At 35.0% G+C, this 19,307-nt stretch overlaps 3 protein-coding genes across 3 annotated transcripts; 2 read left to right on the top strand and 1 right to left on the bottom strand.

Moving 5' to 3' along the window:
* Positions 1 to 1,405: 1,405 nt before the first annotated feature.
* LOC108996870 (protein GRAVITROPIC IN THE LIGHT 1) lies at positions 1,406 to 4,067 on the top strand. Its single transcript, XM_018972912.2, has one exon. The coding sequence runs from the start codon at positions 2,553 to 2,555 to the stop codon at positions 3,921 to 3,923; it is 1,371 nt and encodes a 456-aa protein (XP_018828457.1). The 5' UTR covers positions 1,406 to 2,552; the 3' UTR covers positions 3,924 to 4,067.
* Positions 4,068 to 4,360: 293 nt separating this feature from the next.
* LOC108996907 (transcription repressor OFP17-like) lies at positions 4,361 to 5,081 on the bottom strand. The gene has a single exon (XM_018972949.2). The coding sequence runs from the start codon at positions 5,033 to 5,035 to the stop codon at positions 4,484 to 4,486; it is 552 nt and encodes a 183-aa protein (XP_018828494.1). The 5' UTR covers positions 5,036 to 5,081; the 3' UTR covers positions 4,361 to 4,483.
* Positions 5,082 to 13,995: 8,914 nt separating this feature from the next.
* On the top strand, positions 13,996 to 15,209 carry LOC108996905 (transcription repressor OFP4-like). Its single transcript, XM_018972948.2, has one exon. The coding sequence runs from the start codon at positions 14,049 to 14,051 to the stop codon at positions 15,207 to 15,209; it is 1,161 nt and encodes a 386-aa protein (XP_018828493.1). The 5' UTR covers positions 13,996 to 14,048.
* The last annotated feature ends 4,098 nt before the right edge of the window (positions 15,210 to 19,307 follow it).

Raw genomic sequence — 19,307 nt, 5'->3', positions numbered from 1 at the left:
ATTCCGACTCCTCATTTAAATCCGTCGTCCACTGGAATAAGCAATAAACAATACCATCCATATCACAACTCTCCATGGACAATGCTTTGAGGAAATCCTCCTCATTTGAAAATCTTACAAACACGTTCTAAGGCCTCCTCATAGCAGACACCATTGGCTGGTTTGACAAACCCCAGTGCCCATGAATAAATCCATGAATCCTGCCCAGTGATGGCTTTTGTCATAGAAACTTCAAAAAAACAACAAATTTAGAAGGTTCAGCCGATTTTTCCAATTCCTCCTTATAGAATTAGACGTAAACTTCTCCTTCTAATATTTTCGGCTGTAAAAAAGGAACAATTACCTCAGGTATGACCTGAGAAGACCACAAAACCAGATTTACAAATATCTGAGCCCTCCCCGCCGACGTCAAAGGGCCTTGGAGACCACCGAGACAGCCATACGTACTGGAAACGAGACAAACCTAGCATAGCATGCAAAATTTTCCTCGCCACATCAGCACTCGTGTTGGATTGTTGCACGAGTTAATTTGAATTTCTTCTTTTGCATGATTTTTTCATGCAAATTTATCAAAAAACGAGCCTATTATAATTTATTAAAGTTTCTTTTGAATGTATTTTTTGCTTCTCATCTTCAACCTGCAAGTCACCTGCAGCAATCCACAACTTGTAACTCCTTTTTCCACATGTGAAAGTTAGAACTAAATATTGTACACATACCGGTAATTGAACTATTTATTCGAGTGATCAAAGTACCACCGAAAGTAAAATATAGTTCTTCATCTTAAATTCCGTTTTCTAATAAATTTTAAATAGTCATCACTTAAAATATATTATATTAGTAAGTATGATTAAAAACAATAAAATTCAATATGAAAAATAACATTATTTCAGATAAAATAGTTATAAAAAGTGAAATGCCGTGAATAATTTGATTGTCTATTTTAACCATTGATATTTATATCGACCAAAAGCAGCGAAGCAAGATGATGGGGGACCGGGGAGAGCTTTGGATCTTAACAATCTCTATTAAGGGCATTATTTAATGAACAGTGTCAATAAGTACAATAAAATCTTATGGATTTGGATTTTGTATGTTTTTAACTTTTCTATAATAATCTAAAGATGTTCGGCATGCTATGCACGGCTGAGATCCGACCTGGAACTCTGTGCATCTGGAAGATAAAAAGTCTTTAACTTTAGCATTGGGGTGCGTGAGGAGGCCCGAGTCCTGACATGGAAGGGGGTAAAGAAAGCCACGTGCGTTTACCCTTTGTGGTTACAGCGCGATGTTAAAAATCTTTTCTCGGTAATCTGCGTGCGGTTCTTTCTTTAACAACTCCAACCAAGAATTGCCAAAGAAAAAAAAAAAGAAAGAATTCAAACTCAGCGAGCAGTTTCTGAAACAGCACAGATTCCATGTTCAGATCTCCTTCCCTCCTCCACCACCCAAAACAAACAAAAGGAAAACTTGATAAAAAATGATGAAAAATATTAGTAAAATTACGGCCTCACATTTTCACACACCCCTAGTTTCCCACCTAAAAAACACAAGCAAACAGTCTCTAGACTGGAGAGATTCAAACACAAAATGCCAACTTGGTTTTGGTGCACTGCTAGAAAACAGACTATACTTCCAGAGCCATGCCCCAATCCCAACCAAAAATTCATCGACTTTGATCAGACCTGATTCCTGCGGGGGCCGAAACGTCGTCGTTCTTGGCATTACATTTTAGTTTTTGCAACTTTTGCTCTTGCAGCTGCACAATATATTCTGTTTGGGTGGCATTGTTGTGGATCGCAAACTCAAAGTCCAAGGTTCACTCGCTGTCTTTCTCTCTCTGGGGTTTGTAGAACTCGCTCCTTTGCTTTGCGTTGTGTTTGTTTGTGCTCAACCCAGACATTTGTTCTTCGGGTAAGAAGCTCATATTCATTGTTTGGTACAAGAAAAATATTGGGTTCTGGCACCTTCTTGTTTCCTGTACTGAACCTCGATGGTAAAGCCACTTGATGCTCAAGTTTGATCTTTGGTGAATCTCCTCTCTTTATCTACATTGTGTTGGTACAAAGGCGTGTCCTTTTTCAGAGTAACAACATAAAAAGCTTTTCGTTCTCGGTGCTTCTATTTTTAAAGCTTGATGCTAAAGCCTCTTGAAACTGAAGTTTGATCCAGGACGGCCTATGATTTGGTAAATTATTTAAGTGGAGGTTTTAGGTATAAAGGCAAGCGCTTTAAGTAGTTTGAATTTCTGCTCCTTCTTTTTAAGCCAAATTGTTATTCTTTGTACTTATTTAGTCTAATTAAAGGAGCTAACTAAAACCCAAGTTTCTTGCTTTATATTTGTCTGTTCCCTGACACTGCCAGAGGGTTTAAGGTACGCTACCGGGAATCGTGGTTCTTCTAGGGGAAATTTGTGGATGCTATTAGGATTTTGTACCCCACACTTTCCGTAGGGTTAGTCGTAATTTATACTTGGAAATTTACTCATTGTGGAAGTTAAAGGCACCTTGAATTAGATCTGTATCAACTTTAGGTTATTTGATCCTTAAGCAATGGAACATGCCGCCACTAAATCATCTAAGCCCTTCTCAAACATATCCGAAATTGTCTCCAAATTTGCAAAACTTTGTAAACTGAGATCTATTGGTGTCGGACCCCCTGAAAATGCTAATCAGCAGAAAAACCACCCCCACCACCACAACCCCAAAAACAATACTTCCCCATTGGGTGAGGATAGCAGTGACGCTTCTGAGGAGACAAAATGTGATAGAGAAAAAGTGCATCCTCAGCCCATTGAAGTTTTGAGCAGAAGCAATGTCATTGTGTATGGCGACAGGGAGGTCATGATGTTATTTGACACAGTTTCAGCTCTCAAATTGGCTTATGTTCAGCTTCAGGAAGCTCATATTCCATATAAACCAGAAAAGATTGTAGCTGCTGATGAACTTGTTGTGGCCCAGCTTGAAGCACTTCGCAAGATTAAGCATGCCTATAAAGAGAAGCAATTTACAAAGAAAGCAAAGTTTAATTCCTCTGGCTCCAGTCAATTGCAAGTCGAAATTGAATTTGGTGAGAGGCTGTTGGAAGACTTAAAGTCTCAAGTCAAGGCTAAAAATTCTGAGATTCTTCATTTGCGACAAGAGCTGCAGGAACTGGAGTTGGGGAATAATGGATTGGTTGAGAAGATCAGGCAAGTAAGCCTGGAGAAGAAGAATGCAAGGGTTTTGAGCATTACCACACTGGAAGATGCTTTCAATGCTGCTTCCAAGTCCATTCATGATTTTGCAAAGCCAATAATTAGCTTGATGAAAGCTTCAGGTTGGGATCTAGATCTGGCAGCAAAATCAATCGCAGGTGCAGTTGTTTATTCCAAAAGGTCCCACAAGAAGTATGCATTTGAAGCGTACATAGCACGGAGAATGTTTTATGGTATTGGGCTTAAATCCTATAGTGTGGATGCTGTTATGAGGTTAGATGATCCAATTGATGCTCTGACAGAATATCCAAATTCTGAATTTGCGGAATTCTGTAGAAAAAAGTATCTATTAGTAATCCATCCAATGCTGGAAGCATCATTCTTTGGAAATCTTGATCATAGGACATTTGTGTTAAGTGGCAAGCATCCCAGGACGCCATTCTACCAAATATTTGCAAAAATGGCAAAGTGGGTCTGGGCCTTTCAAGGCATTGCAGCTTCAATAGATCCCAAAGCAAAGATGTTTACTGTCGGCAGAGGTAGTTTGTTCTCAGATGTGCATATGGAATCTGTTGAAGAGGGTATGGAAGGTGCAGCTGTGGCCGATGAAAAATATGCTATACCTGTAGTTGGGCTTATGGTCATGCCTGGTTTTAAAATCGGAGAGACATTAGTGAGGTCTCGGGTGTATCTTTCGGATCCGAAATCATCGCTTGGTAAATGCTAGATGGAGGTGCTTGGACTAACTTCAACTTAGCAGAACCTATTGACCTCTTGTTTGTAAAATGTTGATAATTAGTTCAATGTAGTTATTGAAAACAAAAAAACTCAAGGTAGTTGAAAGCTGTTATTGTGATTTTGGGAACTATAACTAGTAGTGTATGATGCAATTGAACAAACAAGCTCAGAGTTTTAAGTTTCCAGTGACCAGTTTTGATGAATCTACAATGTAGACCGCAGGGATCTTGTTTATTACTTTTTTGAACTGTAAATAGATATCTTCTGTTCATCTGCTGGTTTGGCTAATGTTATGTAATTCAACACAGAACAACGGCTCCTAGTGTCTTGCTAAATTCTATCTTGTTAACGGGTTGTGGAGGTCTTGCGGCATGAATGCATACTATTTGCATAATAATAATATGAGGTTTCTGATAGATATTATTTTCGGAACTGTATCATCTTTTCACAAAAAACGTAACTCAAGAAACAGAGTGAGAGGGAGGATAAAATAAACAGGTTCTGATGAGAAGCGGGAAAAGAAGAGAAAACGGTGTAATTACTGAATCCTTAAGGGCTATCACTTTTTTCATCCTTGGTGGAAAACAAGTCCTTGCATAGTTCTCCATAGAATCTGCAAACCAAGTCAATGAAGACAGGACTCTTTAGACTCTTCCAGCATTGAAGAAGCTCCTCCACATCCATCAAGTCCCTTACTTTCCCTTCTTCTGCAATCATCTCCACCAAGTAGTTCTCAAAACTCCTGCATGCATCTTCCACATCTTCATCACCTGAAGCTTCCCTTTTGCCAGCCCTTGTAGCCTTCACATAAGCCGGGGTGATAGGTGATGGAAAGAGCTGTCCTTCCCGCCCTCCACTATGTCCATTTGAAAGCTCCCTTACTCTTTCCATCTCTTTTGACTTCCTAATTGGGCGGTAGCCTGTTAGTAATGCAGTTATTCGATTCTTTGGTGGACTTTTCTCTGCTTTGGTACGGCGAGGACGAGCTCGAAGGGCTCTTATAAAGACTGGTTTTCTGATTCTAAATTTGAAGACTAGAAGGAATTTTCTGCATGGGTTTAGAAGCTTGGATCCAAAGGCAGCTAATGCTTCGAGTGTCATCTCTAATGATTTGAATGCTGAGTGTTGTTGAAGGAATGGAGGCTGGGTGGTGGCGTTCGTTGTCTTTGATATGGTTGTGGGGTGAGGTGGGATGCCTCAAACTTTGTTGGCGTGACGGTTGGTGTAACAGACAGGAAGAGAAGAAGAGAGGGAAGTTGAAAAGTGAACTCTTGTCTGGGAGAGAGATTGCTAATTAGTTAAGGTTGTTTGTGATGCTTATTTAACTAAAGAATACCTAATTGGTGTGGTGCTGGTCGGAACCACGTCTAGGTAGAGTGGGATACCTCATTGTAAACCAATTCTGTCTTGGCGAGTTTCCAGCTAAGGATATGCGTTGTCCTTTGACTTCCAAACAACTATGACTATTATTATTATTATTATTATTATTATTATTATTATTATGAGTAATATTAGAAAGAAGTTATTATAATAATACATATTTTGTACTTATTGCGTGGCTGCTTCTAGTTGATTATTCTCAACACTCACTTGGGGAGATGTATGATCTAGATGATGTCACATCATGTATATAAAATAGATACTCTCAATAATGACTTATATCTATATTTATTCTATTATTATTATTATTATTATTATTATTATTATTATTATTTTGTTTTGATAGGACAACTATGACCATTTGGTTATCAGGGGAATTTAGACGCACGCCATGGACTGCTAATTTGATATCAAACACATGATATTTGCAGTCTGCAAGTTTAGTAGACTTCTTTTAAAAGGATAGATAAATCTAAGAAACACGTGAAAAATTATTTTTTTAATAATTATTATTTTTTTCAAAAAGAGTACGTAGAGATTGCATACTTCAAGACTGTATCTAGTATTATCTTTATTATTAAGATATGCTTTTCTCGGATGATGATTTTCTACATATTTTTTTATCAAAATATTTGTTACAATTCGAAAAGATATAGACACAATATGTGAATCTCACTGTAATTAATGCTGAGGTATAATACTATAATGCTGTGGAGTCTACAAATTGTGTCAATCTCTTTCTAAATTGTAAAAAATGTTTGAATTAAACAAATTAAAAGGGACCTATTTTATAGATTAGAAAAGCCCTCCATCATATATTAGTTTGCCGTTCAGTTTATACCACGAGCAAAAAGTTTTCGTGGTTATAGATATATATATATATATATATATATATATATATATAAATGCTGCATATTTTTACTTTGGCATGATTTTGTTAGGTTGGTTTACAACTTGAGTAATCTGCAAATTTTGGAGGACCCTTTTTGCTCCAATAGGTTTAAATGCTCTTCTAATTTGCCGATTGGCTGTCGATCATTTTAATTTCTGTTCGTGGCATTGACAACCCACCCCCTCGCACGTCTAAAAAACTAATAAAATCAGGGGTGAAAATGATCTGAAAATTATTGTAAAAATTATTTTTCAACTCATTATTTAAGTAAGAAAATTATCGATATTAAATGCTATGTTTAGGTTGCTCTTTTAAAAATTAGATTAACACACGTCAATTTGTATGTTTATTTTTATGAAATTTCTTTGTAATTAAAATATTTTTGAATTTATTGAAATATATAATGTGACCCGTTATCATTTTAGAGTTTCATTCTAGTCCCGAGCACTCTCAATAGATTATTTATCATATTCTTTAAAGAAAAATATTATTTTGTCCATTCAATTTGTCTAATTATTTTGACACCTCATGTATTTTAATTTTTTTTTAATTTTTTTTCTTTACTTAATAGTTAAGGAAGTAGTTGTTAGTGTATTGATATTTTTTTTTATATTTATTAAAATTGTTTTAAAATGATAAAAAAATATGAATAAAAAAATTGAAAAAAAAAATGAAAAGATAAATTTGGCTAGCGGTCACTTGGAGCGGGCTACTCTGAGTGGCAGAGTTGCACCGCTCTCCTTTAAAATACATTACCAAAACTTAATTTTTCTATTTTACATACTAATTTTTACAATATGTCATCCATCATCTTATCTATTTTTTCTCTATATCATTTAAATATTCTTTTTTAATTTTTTTTAAATACTACATTTCTACCAATAAATTTACAATATCCATATATTTTTTTTATATTTATAATTTGTTTTTATATACAATGTAAAATAATTCAGTCCTATACTCTTAAAACAAAAATATATAAGCAAAATAAAAATTAAAAATAAAATCAAAATATGAAAAAATTAGTTTAAAAATATTTCTAATATATTTTGTAGAAGAAAATGAAATATATGTGTTTTAAATAATGAATAATAAAAAGAATTTACTTACATGATAAAAATCAAAATAAAAGAAAATAAAGGAGTAAATGAAATATTAATAATAATAAAAAAAAAATTACAAGATGAACAGTATCTACTACATGTAACTAGTTATTGTAGTTAATTATATTTTATAGTTTTTTTATATAATCAGTTAAAACTCTTTTTTAAAATAATTCTTTGAATAATTTATATTTTTTATATAATACAAAACCTATTGAGAGTGATATCAATGGTATCGTGCTAGTCCATGAAGGAGACGTCTTATCTGTTTGCTGATTCTCATAATGGTGCTTTAGTATCATATGTCGATCAAGGGTATCATTCGGATTTGCTCCTCGTTCTTCTAAATGATGATTTCCGTCTAGGAAAATGCTACATGTCTCGTTGAGCAGTAGTATTTTTTTATCTATTTTTTTTTAATTTTTTTTATATAGATATTTTTAATAATTTTAAATATTTTAAAAAATAAAATAAAAATTACAATATTATTAAAAAATACATTTTTAATCACGAAATAGAATAAAAAATAACATTTATTCTACTTTGTGATTAAGGAAGTATTTTTTAATAATTTTTTTTTTACTTTCTGATTAAGGAAGTATTTTTTAATAATTTTTTAAATTTATTTTATTTTTTAAAAATATTTAAAAGTGTAAAAAATATCTATATAAAAAATAAATTAAAAAAATACACATAGAAAAGTACATGCTAAGCCCAACGGAAACCCCCAACAGGGGCTGTAGCATGTCCATTTTAAATATTTAAAAAAAATCATAATATTATTAAAAAATACTTTCTTAATCATAAAGTAAAATAAAAAATTATAAATATATATTTTTTATAATTTTTTATTTTACTTCGTGATTAAGAAAATATTTTTTAATATATATATTTTTTACTTTTTGATTAAGAAAGTATTTTCTTAATAATATTTTAAATTTATTTTATTTTTTAAAAATATTTTAAAATATTAAAAAATCTATATAAAAAATTATTTAAACAAAACACATATAAAATAATACTACATCCCCCAACGGGAGCTCCCAGCGGGGGCTGTAGCATCACCCAATAGGTTTTGTGATGCATGCATTTATTTTCGAAAAATGCTATAGACAACCGTCCTGGGGAATCTTTGAGAAACCGTAGCCCACGTGGAGATTAAACGTCCCGTTTCATTTGATAACTCAAAACGCACTCACTGTTGGGCTTCTCCGCGAAGCCAACCCCTTTCCTTCCCTTCGTCTTCTCCACTCCAACACACATCTCCTCTTTCTCTCGCCCTCTCTGCCAAACCCAAGAAGCCATGGAGATCCTAGAAAAGCTTCTCGAGCACAAGTTCCCCATCATCTTTGCTCTCACTCTCTCTCTCACCATCGTCCTCGTAGCACCCAGTTTCATCACCATCTTGGCTTACTTCTATCCCCTCTTTTTCTCCTCTGCACTCTTCCTCTTCGTTGTGATCTTCTTAGGGCAGACTTTCGTAAAGAGCACATACGTCCATGGCGACAACAAGGCCGGAGAGGGACTCCTCGATTACGTCGCTAGGCAACCTGAACATCCGCTAGAGAGCTTCAAGTCTTAGTAGCAGCTCGAAACAACAAAGCTCTTTCATTCTCTAGTACCCACAAAGCAGACAACAGCTCATATCCAAGAATTAGAAGAGAAATTAGCAAATGGAAGAAAAAAAGAGGAATAAAAATCTAGAAAAATTCATGAAAAAGAGGAATAAAAAATCCTCGTCGAAGCGCAACCACATGGGATTGGAAGAGAAAAAAGGAGTAGAATGGTCAGTTTCTTCTTTCCAATCTAAATGCTCTGCAGTCGAAATGGGATTGGGCATTTTTCAGTCAGTGGTCTTCTTCTTTTCACTCGAAATGCTCTGCAAAAATGAGTTTGGGCGGTAAAAATACAACATTTCCTCCCATTTCCTGACACTTACGAGGCCCCGATTGATTTTTGGATGCAAATGAACTTTCAAATAGAGCAACAAGAAATGACCAAAATCCAGCGCCCTATTCTCTGAAATTAACTAGTATATATCTGATGAAAACCCAAGCCAACTTGGGAGTGAGAGGGTCAAAGAAAGAGATCGAGCAGAAAGACAAAAAAAAAAAGCCCATGTTATCGTACTAGTAAGAGTTGTTAAAGAAATTCAAGAAATGGTAGAAGGGAGAGAAAAGGAAATGACTTTTCAAAGGACGGCCATTGTTGACCAGTTCCAAGCAAAATGATATTGTAAGAGCACTCTCATTGGAATAGCTAAATTAAAGTACATTTTTTATGAATGTAAGATGAATTTAACTTTTAGCTATTCCATTTATATAAATCTCTATATTGGAATAGCCATTTTTTCATTATATGACAATAAAATAATATAAGATGAATTTAATTTTGACTATTCACATCAAATCTCCAAATTGAATTATCTATTTATTCATTATATAGTGATGAGTAATTAATAATTTTGAAAAATTTTTAATTTTTTTAATTATGAATTTATTTTATTTTTTCATATTTTACTATTTATAATATTATATATTAATTTGTAATTGTATTCTAATTATATTTTTTCAATTGTCATTTAAAATGGAGAGAGAAATAATTAATATTAAAAGGAAAGAGAAAGAAATAATATAAAAAGGATTTGATGAATGAATAGTGTCTTCCAAATTTGGAAATTAGTTTGGATATTACTGTAACTAATTCAATGTGAGCAATTTATCCACCTAATAGCTAAATTCTCATTGGATTTAGCTTTTAGCTAATCCAATGAGAATGCTCTAAGTGTGGCTAATATTGAAAATAACGCTCCAAAGGACAACCATTGCTGGGAAGATACAGACAAAATGATCTTGAGTGTTTATCTTCCAGAATCAATACCTTATATTCCAGAACCAAGACTTATTTCTTTTCATTTCCTCTGTGTTGTTTTTTTTTTTAATATATTTACTAACATGGCAAGTGACGATTACCCTACGGTTGCAACTGGCGGTTGTACGTAGAAGAACTGTTTATTTTCAACACCAGAGTCAATATCAAGCTGGTTAGCACTAGCATTATTTCCTTAAAAATCATATTTTTTAATGATTGATTTTACGTATAAAAAAAAATTTACATATTAGATCATGCATCTTTGAACTAAATAATAATAAAATATTTTTATTTTTTTATTACTATTTTTATTTTTTTATATTTTACAATTAGCACCATGTTCTCAAAAATATCAATTCCATATATCTAAATATTACCAATTTCATATATTAAAATGACCAATTTTATCAATAAATATTAATATGTACTAAAAAACACTTTATATCATTAACTTAATATAAATTTCATATATCAAAATCATCTTAATACAAATTCCACAAAGTTGATTTTAATGGATATGAGAGAAAAAACAGTAAAATAATGTTTAGAAAGTGAATAGTATTTTTTCAAAATTTGAAGAAACACTATTCATAACTATGCTAAATTTTAAAGATGTATAATTCAATGTAGACCAATTTGAAGAGATATTATACAAATATGAATATGAATATAAAGATGCATAAACCATTGCCTCTTGAGTAGGGGTGGGCCCTGCCCCCCATCCACCCCCCCTCTCTTGTGGTGGGCGGATTACCCCGTCCACCAAATGTAGGGGCGGGTGGCCCCCGCCCGCATCTGGCACCCAAGGCGGGGGCAGGATATGGGTGACTCCGGCCCCACCCCACCCCGTCCTACTTTATATAATATATATATAAGTATTTATATATATATAAATACTCTGAATCTCTCTCTCTCTCTCTCTCTCTCTCTCTCTCTCTCTCTCTCTCTCTCTCTCTCTCTGAGCCTCGCTCCCTCTCTGCATCTCTGATTCTCCAATCTCTATCACCGTCAAAGAACTCTCAAATTACGCCGTCGTCGTCTTCATCTCTGTCATCGAAGGTAAGAATCTTGGTTAAAAAAATATTTTTTTATGATTTATGGAATAGAGATTGGAAGAATAATGGGGTTTAATCGGAGATGGAGGATGAGATTTTGTGAATTATGTGATGTGAAGACTTGATTGCATGTGGTTTGAATCATTGATGATTGATGAACTGTGTGTGAATCTGTCCCGATTTTTTTTTTTTTTTTGGGTTTGTATTATGTAATGTGTTTTGAATTTTGATGATTGAATACATGATAGTGAATTTGTGGCTTATTAATTCGGATTGGAACCCTAAATTGATTTAGGGTTTCGGATTAATAGAAACGTGGATGTATAACCAAATCCTAATCCTAAGGACCCAAGATCTATGCTCATCAGCCTCATCTGCATCCCAAATTCCAATGGTCCAATCTCATATTGGTTAATACTTTTAATATTTTGTATTTTAAATTTTTGTTTCATGTTTTTAACTTCATAATATAATTTGTTTTATTTTTAACTTATTAATATTGCAGGTTTATAACTTATTAACTTTTATGATCTTGATTTTTAGTCTCACAATCAATGTTTTTAATTTCGTACCGTACCGGCCGGTACGGTCGAAATTTTTCGTTTCGGCCGTCAGGCCGGTACAGGTACTATATATGTTCCGTACTGGCCAAAATACCGGCCGTTTCTACCTAAATTTCGGCCTGTACCGGCCTATATTTCGGCCAGTACCGGCCGATATTTAGGCCTCTGTTTTTTTTTTTTTTTTTCATTTTTTCAAACTACAAGTTCATTTTTTGACCCCCAATTTAGACTAGACTATTTATAATTTATATGTATGTATGTATTTATATATAATTTATTCATATATAAACTATTATTTTAGAATATAATTGTTATATATATTTATATATATAATTTATTCATATATCGACTATCCCGAAACAGTACACGAAACGGTACCGGTACCGAAATATTTCGTTCCAGTGTCTTGACCGGTACGCCATCCGGTACGGTATTCAAAACATTGCTCACAATAGTCAACCCAACTCACCACTCAGTGAACTCACCGCCACGGCGCCACCCCAAATTGATCAAATTGAAATGTTATGATTGTGTTAATTTACAATTAATTGTAATATTGCTACAATAGTTAATAGTACAATTTGTAATATTTACTATTTTTAGATGAGTTTGTAATATTGTAATAGTTTATTAGTTCTCTTAATTTGTATAATTGTAAATTGTGATAGTTTAGTGCCTTAGTGATGATTATTAGTTAATACTTAATAGTATTAGTTGAAACTTAGAATATAGTTAATAGTTCTATCTAAATATTTTATTTTTTGTTTCATTTTTTAAATATATTTATTTATTTTAGTTAAATTTTGGGCTCAAAAACAGATTCTGAGCCATTTTGGGCCCAGATAACTTAATTGGGCTGAAGGTCCAGCAGGAGGGGGCGGACGGATGGAGATCCACCCCCACACCCTTGGCTATGGACAGGGTACCCCTTCCCCGCATGGACGGGGGCGGGGTACGGGTAGTGCCCCTACTCTAGAGCCATTTTCTTGAATGTATGAGATTCATGTCCCACCCATTTCCAAATGACTAATTTGCATGTTGCTGCAATCCAACCATATTTGTTAGTTTCCGGAGTTGTTTCAAGTCCTATTGTGGTTGGAATCCTGAGATTTATCTTTCTACAAACATAGGGCAGTCCTATACAGGAACCATGTGAAGCCATCATTAGCATAGAGTTGGAAGTTTAGGCCATTAGGGTGCTTAGGAAGCATGTCTCTCCAGTAAACTCAAGAATACCAGAGGGGAAAGCTCCAAACATCAGCAAGCCTCCTAGTCATTGGAGTGTTTTTTGCACTTTTTGGGGCAACCAATCTGCATCTTACATCAGCCTTTGTGAATACTTTAATTCATTCTCAAGTAGGAAACTATACATAAAAGTCATCCAAGGGTTTCCCTTAAGTTTGCAAAGAACTTGGTAGCAAATCATATCTGGATCTAATGAATTGAAGAGTTGAGATGGCATTCCATGATTGGTGCCCTCAGGTCTGCTTATGGGCAAGAGTTTTGCTGGGACCAGTTACTGAATTTCCAGCACCAGGCAGGTCACATGTGAGCCTCCTGGACATCAAGCAGTTGAAAAGAAGGCACAGAATATTACTGCTAATGGAGCATGGATTGATGGGAACATAGAGCACTTAATGGACAAATGGGTCTAGCCTGTTAATAAAATCATCATTTCCTTCTCTTTAGGGCATTTAGGATCATCATTGCCATTAATGCCACTTTAGATTAAAAAATTGAGAGATAGAGAGAGTCCAGTTAAGAATTGAGAATCCTGAACATCAATAAGCAATTGATAATCCATACAAGAAATGATAAATAAAAGCAATGTATTGGTATTCACTGTAATGCATAAAAAAGTCATGAACAGTCGATTCAAAACTGATTTTTTTTTTTGGAATTTACTAGCTTTCTTATCTTGGAGTGAAATTCATAAGATAATCCTGCATAGACCAAAGCATAATATGTCAATATACTTGAAAACAAATGCTATTGTGTGCAGTTGTGCTTGTGGCAATGATGAAGGGAATTCATTTTCATTGACATTCCTGCTCCCTCGCTTTCATTCCGAGTATTCCTGGTGGATCCCATTTTCCTTTTTCCTTACCATTTTATAAACCAAACTTTGTATGTCTTTATTCTTGTTTTCTTCATCTTACTCCTGCCATATTCAAAACTCAGTCTCAGTAAAACATAAACAAGCTTCGAGAGAGGACTGTCCCCAGTGACACAGAAGAGTTCTATTTCTTGATGGGCAATTACAAGTTTAGATTGTCAGATATGATGCCAAATGCCTGGTTTTACAAGCTCAAAGACATGAGCAGAAGAACCAGGAAGCATGACTCCTCTCATCCCAGTGAAAGAAAACCACCCTCCACGACCGCCACAGAATCACATGAACCCCAGTTCTCTCAGCCAAGGTGCTCTTATTATTCGACAGAATCCACCATTGCCGATAAGTTCTCCATTTCATCTAAACACTCAAAAGCCTCAGAAACTCATTTCCCTGATCCACCAAGAAGATCATCTAAGAGAAGAACCAACAGAAAAACTATTTACAAGCCTTCTCCTAGACTTGTCACCTCCTCTGTCTCTGCTGGCTGTAGTTGTCCTGCCACGCTTGATTCAATTTGGACTGAGCAGAGTCCATTTCAGTCTCCAACTTACTCTGTCTCCCCTAATGACAGCCCCACTATCTCTACCATCCATGAATCTCTTCTTCTATCTGATTCAGAGTCTGAACAGTGGGCTGCTCCTGATTCATTTGAGCTACGGTCGTGTTCAAGCTCTTGTAATTGTGGAGTCTGTTCTTCATCTACTGATATTATCATTGATATGAACAACGAATCCTTTACCAGGGAAGTGAAGAATATAGATGGGTTTCATTCGATTTCAAAGCTCGACCTTCCTCCAATTTTGACAAGGCCAATGAAATCTGATCATAAGACCATTGAAGCAACCAAGTTTAGAGGCTCAGCTAAACTGGAGGAGATGGAAACACGCGGATCGCTATCTGTCAAAATTTTCAAGAGGGAAAGAATTAGGACTCAAAAGGAGCGTAAACCCAATCCTCTTGTTCGAAGGTCCGCTGCTAATTCTGCTGGTATAAGACTTAGAGCCAATTCTCCAAGACTTGCAGGCAGGAAGATTCGAGCTCATGCCAGAAAGAGCGTGTCCTCAAGGAATAGAAGCCTATCAGGGAGCTTTGCCATTGTCAAATCCTCAATGGATCCACAGACAGACTTTAGAGATTCAATGGTGGAGATGATTGTCGAAAACAATATCCGGGCATCAAAGGATTTGGAAGACCTACTTGCTTGTTACCTGTCACTCAATTCTAACGAGTACCACGGTCTCATTGTGAAGGCGTTTGAACAAATCTGGTTTGAAATGGCTGGCCTCCGTTTGTAAAGATATAAGAATTATAAAATGCAAATTATCTTGGCAGTCTCACTACTTGCAAACACCTTTCCTGCTCTTCTTCTCTGAATTTCTGTCCTCCCAAGTTAAACATTTTTTTTTAGATAAACAAGATTTTCAGTATTTGCCATAGGTTAGTGATTACAAATTTCAAGTCAGGAATAACCATTCATTTCAAAGTTTTTTTTGGGTTCTCTGAATTTAGCAGACTTATGATCAACTGCCTTTATGATCGAAGTGTTCTGTATTCTGAAGCTGTGGGAATTCTATGCATCGAATTCAATCACAACTGAAGATCTATGGGGTTATTAACTTGTGGAGCACGGCACAAACATTCAATATCAAAGGCCAACGTCCCAAAATTGTGAGACAAACCATGAACAGAAACAGCGTTCTTCCAAAATGAAAATAACCCGTTAAAGGCTAAACCAAGAACTCTTATCGATCTAACTAAATGCTCATCTTCCTCGGGAAATTCAGTTCTTCCTCACTAACTAGAATGTAAAGTTTTAAGCCCCATTTAATAGATTCCACATTTCAATATTGTTGACTACAAGTCACTAAAAAATCTCTGGTGGAAAGGAAAGAAAAAGGGCTTCGCTAAAAATAAAAAGTGGAAAAAAAAAAACTGTAATAAAACATGCATGTCTGGCAACATTGATTGGTGAAAAAAACGCTTGAGTACTCTGCTTTCGTTCAGCTTGTAAATTGTTTATAGTAGTAGTTTTGCTATCTCAGGATCGTAGTTGGGGGGAACCAAAGTATGAGGGGATTTTTCCCCGACCTATGGAATTTCCTAGATCAATTGAGGTGACTCACAAGAAGACATAATATTAAAAAAGAATAAGGATCTAGAGGCATGGAAATGTAAGGAGGTACGAGAAAGTAAAGTTAGAAGAGAAAAATGAGAGATTTGACATAAAGCAAGAAAAAACGAGGTGTCAAGAGAGAAAAAATAAATAGGTGACTTAAAGCAAATGGGGGGTAGGGAAAAAAAAGGAAAATGCTGGAGCTCCCGCTGGGGGCTCCCGCTGAGAGCTCCCGCTGGAGTTTTAGTGTATTTTATCATGTGTATTTTTTAATTTTTTTTTATATAAATGTTTTTAATAATTTTAAATATTTTTAAAAAATAAAAAAAATTTATAATATTATTAAATAATACTTGCTTAATCACGAAGTAAAATATAAAATATTTTTTTATGATTTTTTATTTTACTTCGTGATTAAGGAAGTATTTTTTAATAACTTTTTTTTTACTTCTTGATTAAGAAAATATTTTTAATGATGTTCTAAATTTATTTTATTTTTTAAAAAATATTAAAAAAAATTATATAAAAAACAACTTAAAAAAAACACATACAATATATGCTACAGCCCCCAGCGGGAGCTCCCAGCGAGAGCCCCCAGCGGGGGCTGTAGCATGATCCATCTATTAAGCGGGGGCAAGAGGAACCTACGGATTGGGGAACTTTTTTTTGGGAGAAGACTTCGACTTCTTTCGACTTTTGGGTTCTCCTTTGACTTCTTCTTCAACTTAAGAGATCCAGAGAGAATGGCTTCTCCAGTAAATAGATCTACAGCTTCTATTATACAGTGAGAAATGAGAGGCTATGAGAGACTGTAAACAAGCTTATTATAGTGAAATCTCCCCTCTTCAAACCCCATGAATACAGAACGCGACAAAAGCACCTAGTTTTTTAAGTATATTATAATTTCTCAATTGCTTTGCTATCGGTCTGAGTTTTGAACATGGTAGATACAAAATGTCGGGTCGGGAGGTAGTGAACAAGCTTGGTTAGGCTCAAGAATAATTATTGAAAAACATCCGCTCAAGTTCTTTACCGAATTTGAGGGCAAAAGTGAACGAGATAGACAAAGTAAGCCCTACATTATGTGGTAAGATCCGATTCATGTGTCTATCTATATCTCCACTTAAAGCTCTTATCCAAAAACTAAGCCGGAGCTCTACTGAATTGTAGGACTAAGACAAACAGGCCTATTGAAGTGTGAATAGAATCCGGATCGTTTCCCTTGAGATTATTAATATCCATTGACACAAGTATTGGAGTTTCAACCACATTAGTATCCTACATGATTAGGCATAAGAGCTGGGTATACTTCAGTAGCTCTACTAGAATTCAAGGAAATAGAAAAACAAAGTCACTAAACACCATAAATAACTTCATGTATCTACATGAGATATCATCTTACACCAAATTTAGGCAATTAGGGCTGTTTATTACAAACTATAACAGGTGATCTGATAAACTTATCATCCACTTTGGCAGACGAGTGATACCTTTTTTACCATCAAATGGGAAGGTTTTATAGAGCCATCCAACCAAGTTTGGTTTGGATAAAACCATGCAGCATAAATTCATACTACTACAATGGTTAACCTAAGTTAATATAGTTAATTCAAATAAAATAGAAATGGTCATGCACCGTTGCAGATTTTAATATATAGCAGAGAACCACTGAAGCCATGAATATACCAATCGTTATGAATGGTACCAGACACACATAGGTTGTACACTCCAGGGAATAGAGGACCCCAAATACTTTCTTAGGTAAAAATTATTGCAGTTCTCAACAAGCAGGCTAAGCACCTTTTTTCTGATAGTAGACCTGATCTGATGGGCATATAACATTTGTACAGATGTAAATGAAGGTAAGATTCCTGGTGATTTTTCTGTCATTGTCAATGCAATTAACACCTCTAAACTATATATGAATCAAGACCAATCATTTTGATGAATCATGGGTGACCATAAAGCTTGCCTCACGACAGTTTATTTAATAAATTGTATCCCCTCCATATGCCTTACCAACGAGTCCCCCTTCTTTAAACTCTTGATCATCATCCAAAGTCGTCTTCTTCTCTGTGTCTTTGTCGAAGATGCAAACTGGATTGGGTGGCCTAAGACTCCACGTTCCATCACTAGCTTTTGCACCTTTATGGAAAATAACTACATCTCTTGGTGTGACAAAAACAAAACATCATATCAAGATCATGCACTGAAGCCAAATACAGTAACATGACCCACATCACTAATGAATTAACATGGCTAGCCTCTTCTATAAGATATCAGTAAAAATAAATCTATGTGCGAGTTTATTTTTTTACACACCAAACCTATCGACTATCTTAGAAGTCTGTCACATCAGTTTACCTAAAAGTACATTGATATTTTGGACATTTTATGAATATAATAGAAACCAGACTAATAAATATCACAAGTCTTTACCAAATATTTTGCCCTTGCTCAGTTGCTCACAAATTAGTGAACCTGATCATAATTGGCTGAGGTTGTGGGGAGTATTGAAAGCAACTTTCATCTCAACGGTCAAAACATTCCAAACACAGCATGCACAAATCCTGACCAGCTTCAATCATCCAACGACAACAAAACAACTTCCAAAACAGCAGCTACAGCAAATAAGGGTAATTATCTGACGACCACTGTACCACTCGCTTCCATTTTACAGACACAAGCTCCTCGACGACACAAGAGAACCTAATCTTCCACAAATGTACTTTCGATTCTGTAGCTCATTAATTCTCGTAATAATTGTTTCCCTTTTTTGTTGGCTGAAATGGTAGTATTTGTTTCATGCTATATGCGTGAAAACTGACAAGGAGATTGAAGCAGTTTTACATTATCCTTATTAATTAGGTGTCAGTAGTCCAACTTATTATAAAGGTTGAACCCTCAACTTACTCTTCTTTCAGGTGATCGACATGCTTAAAGTGAACACTCCCACCTCTAAGAAAATGCATGTCGAGCATAATATATGGTAATTCAGATCCACCATAAAACTTTATGACAGACAATGGCTGAAAAACATGATTTAGTGTTAGTCGCTCAATGCTATGGCCATCAAGCACCACAACTTTGCATGGCATTGTCTAAACATTGATCAGGGTTACAAGTATCACAAAAGTTCATCAATCCTATACTGCTTTATAGTTTCACCCTGGAGTTCTGTTTCCAAAAATCTCCAGCACGTGGTCTATGATAATAAATTGCATAATGCAATGTTTAAATATGTAGGGTCCAAATTTGGAATGTACTTCTACGGCATCAC

Source organism: Juglans regia, chromosome 14 (genome assembly GCF_001411555.2).
Source record: "Juglans regia cultivar Chandler chromosome 14, Walnut 2.0, whole genome shotgun sequence".
Classification (NCBI taxonomy): domain Eukaryota; kingdom Viridiplantae; phylum Streptophyta; class Magnoliopsida; order Fagales; family Juglandaceae; genus Juglans; species Juglans regia.
This window is presented reverse-complemented; position numbering and strand designations above follow the sequence as displayed.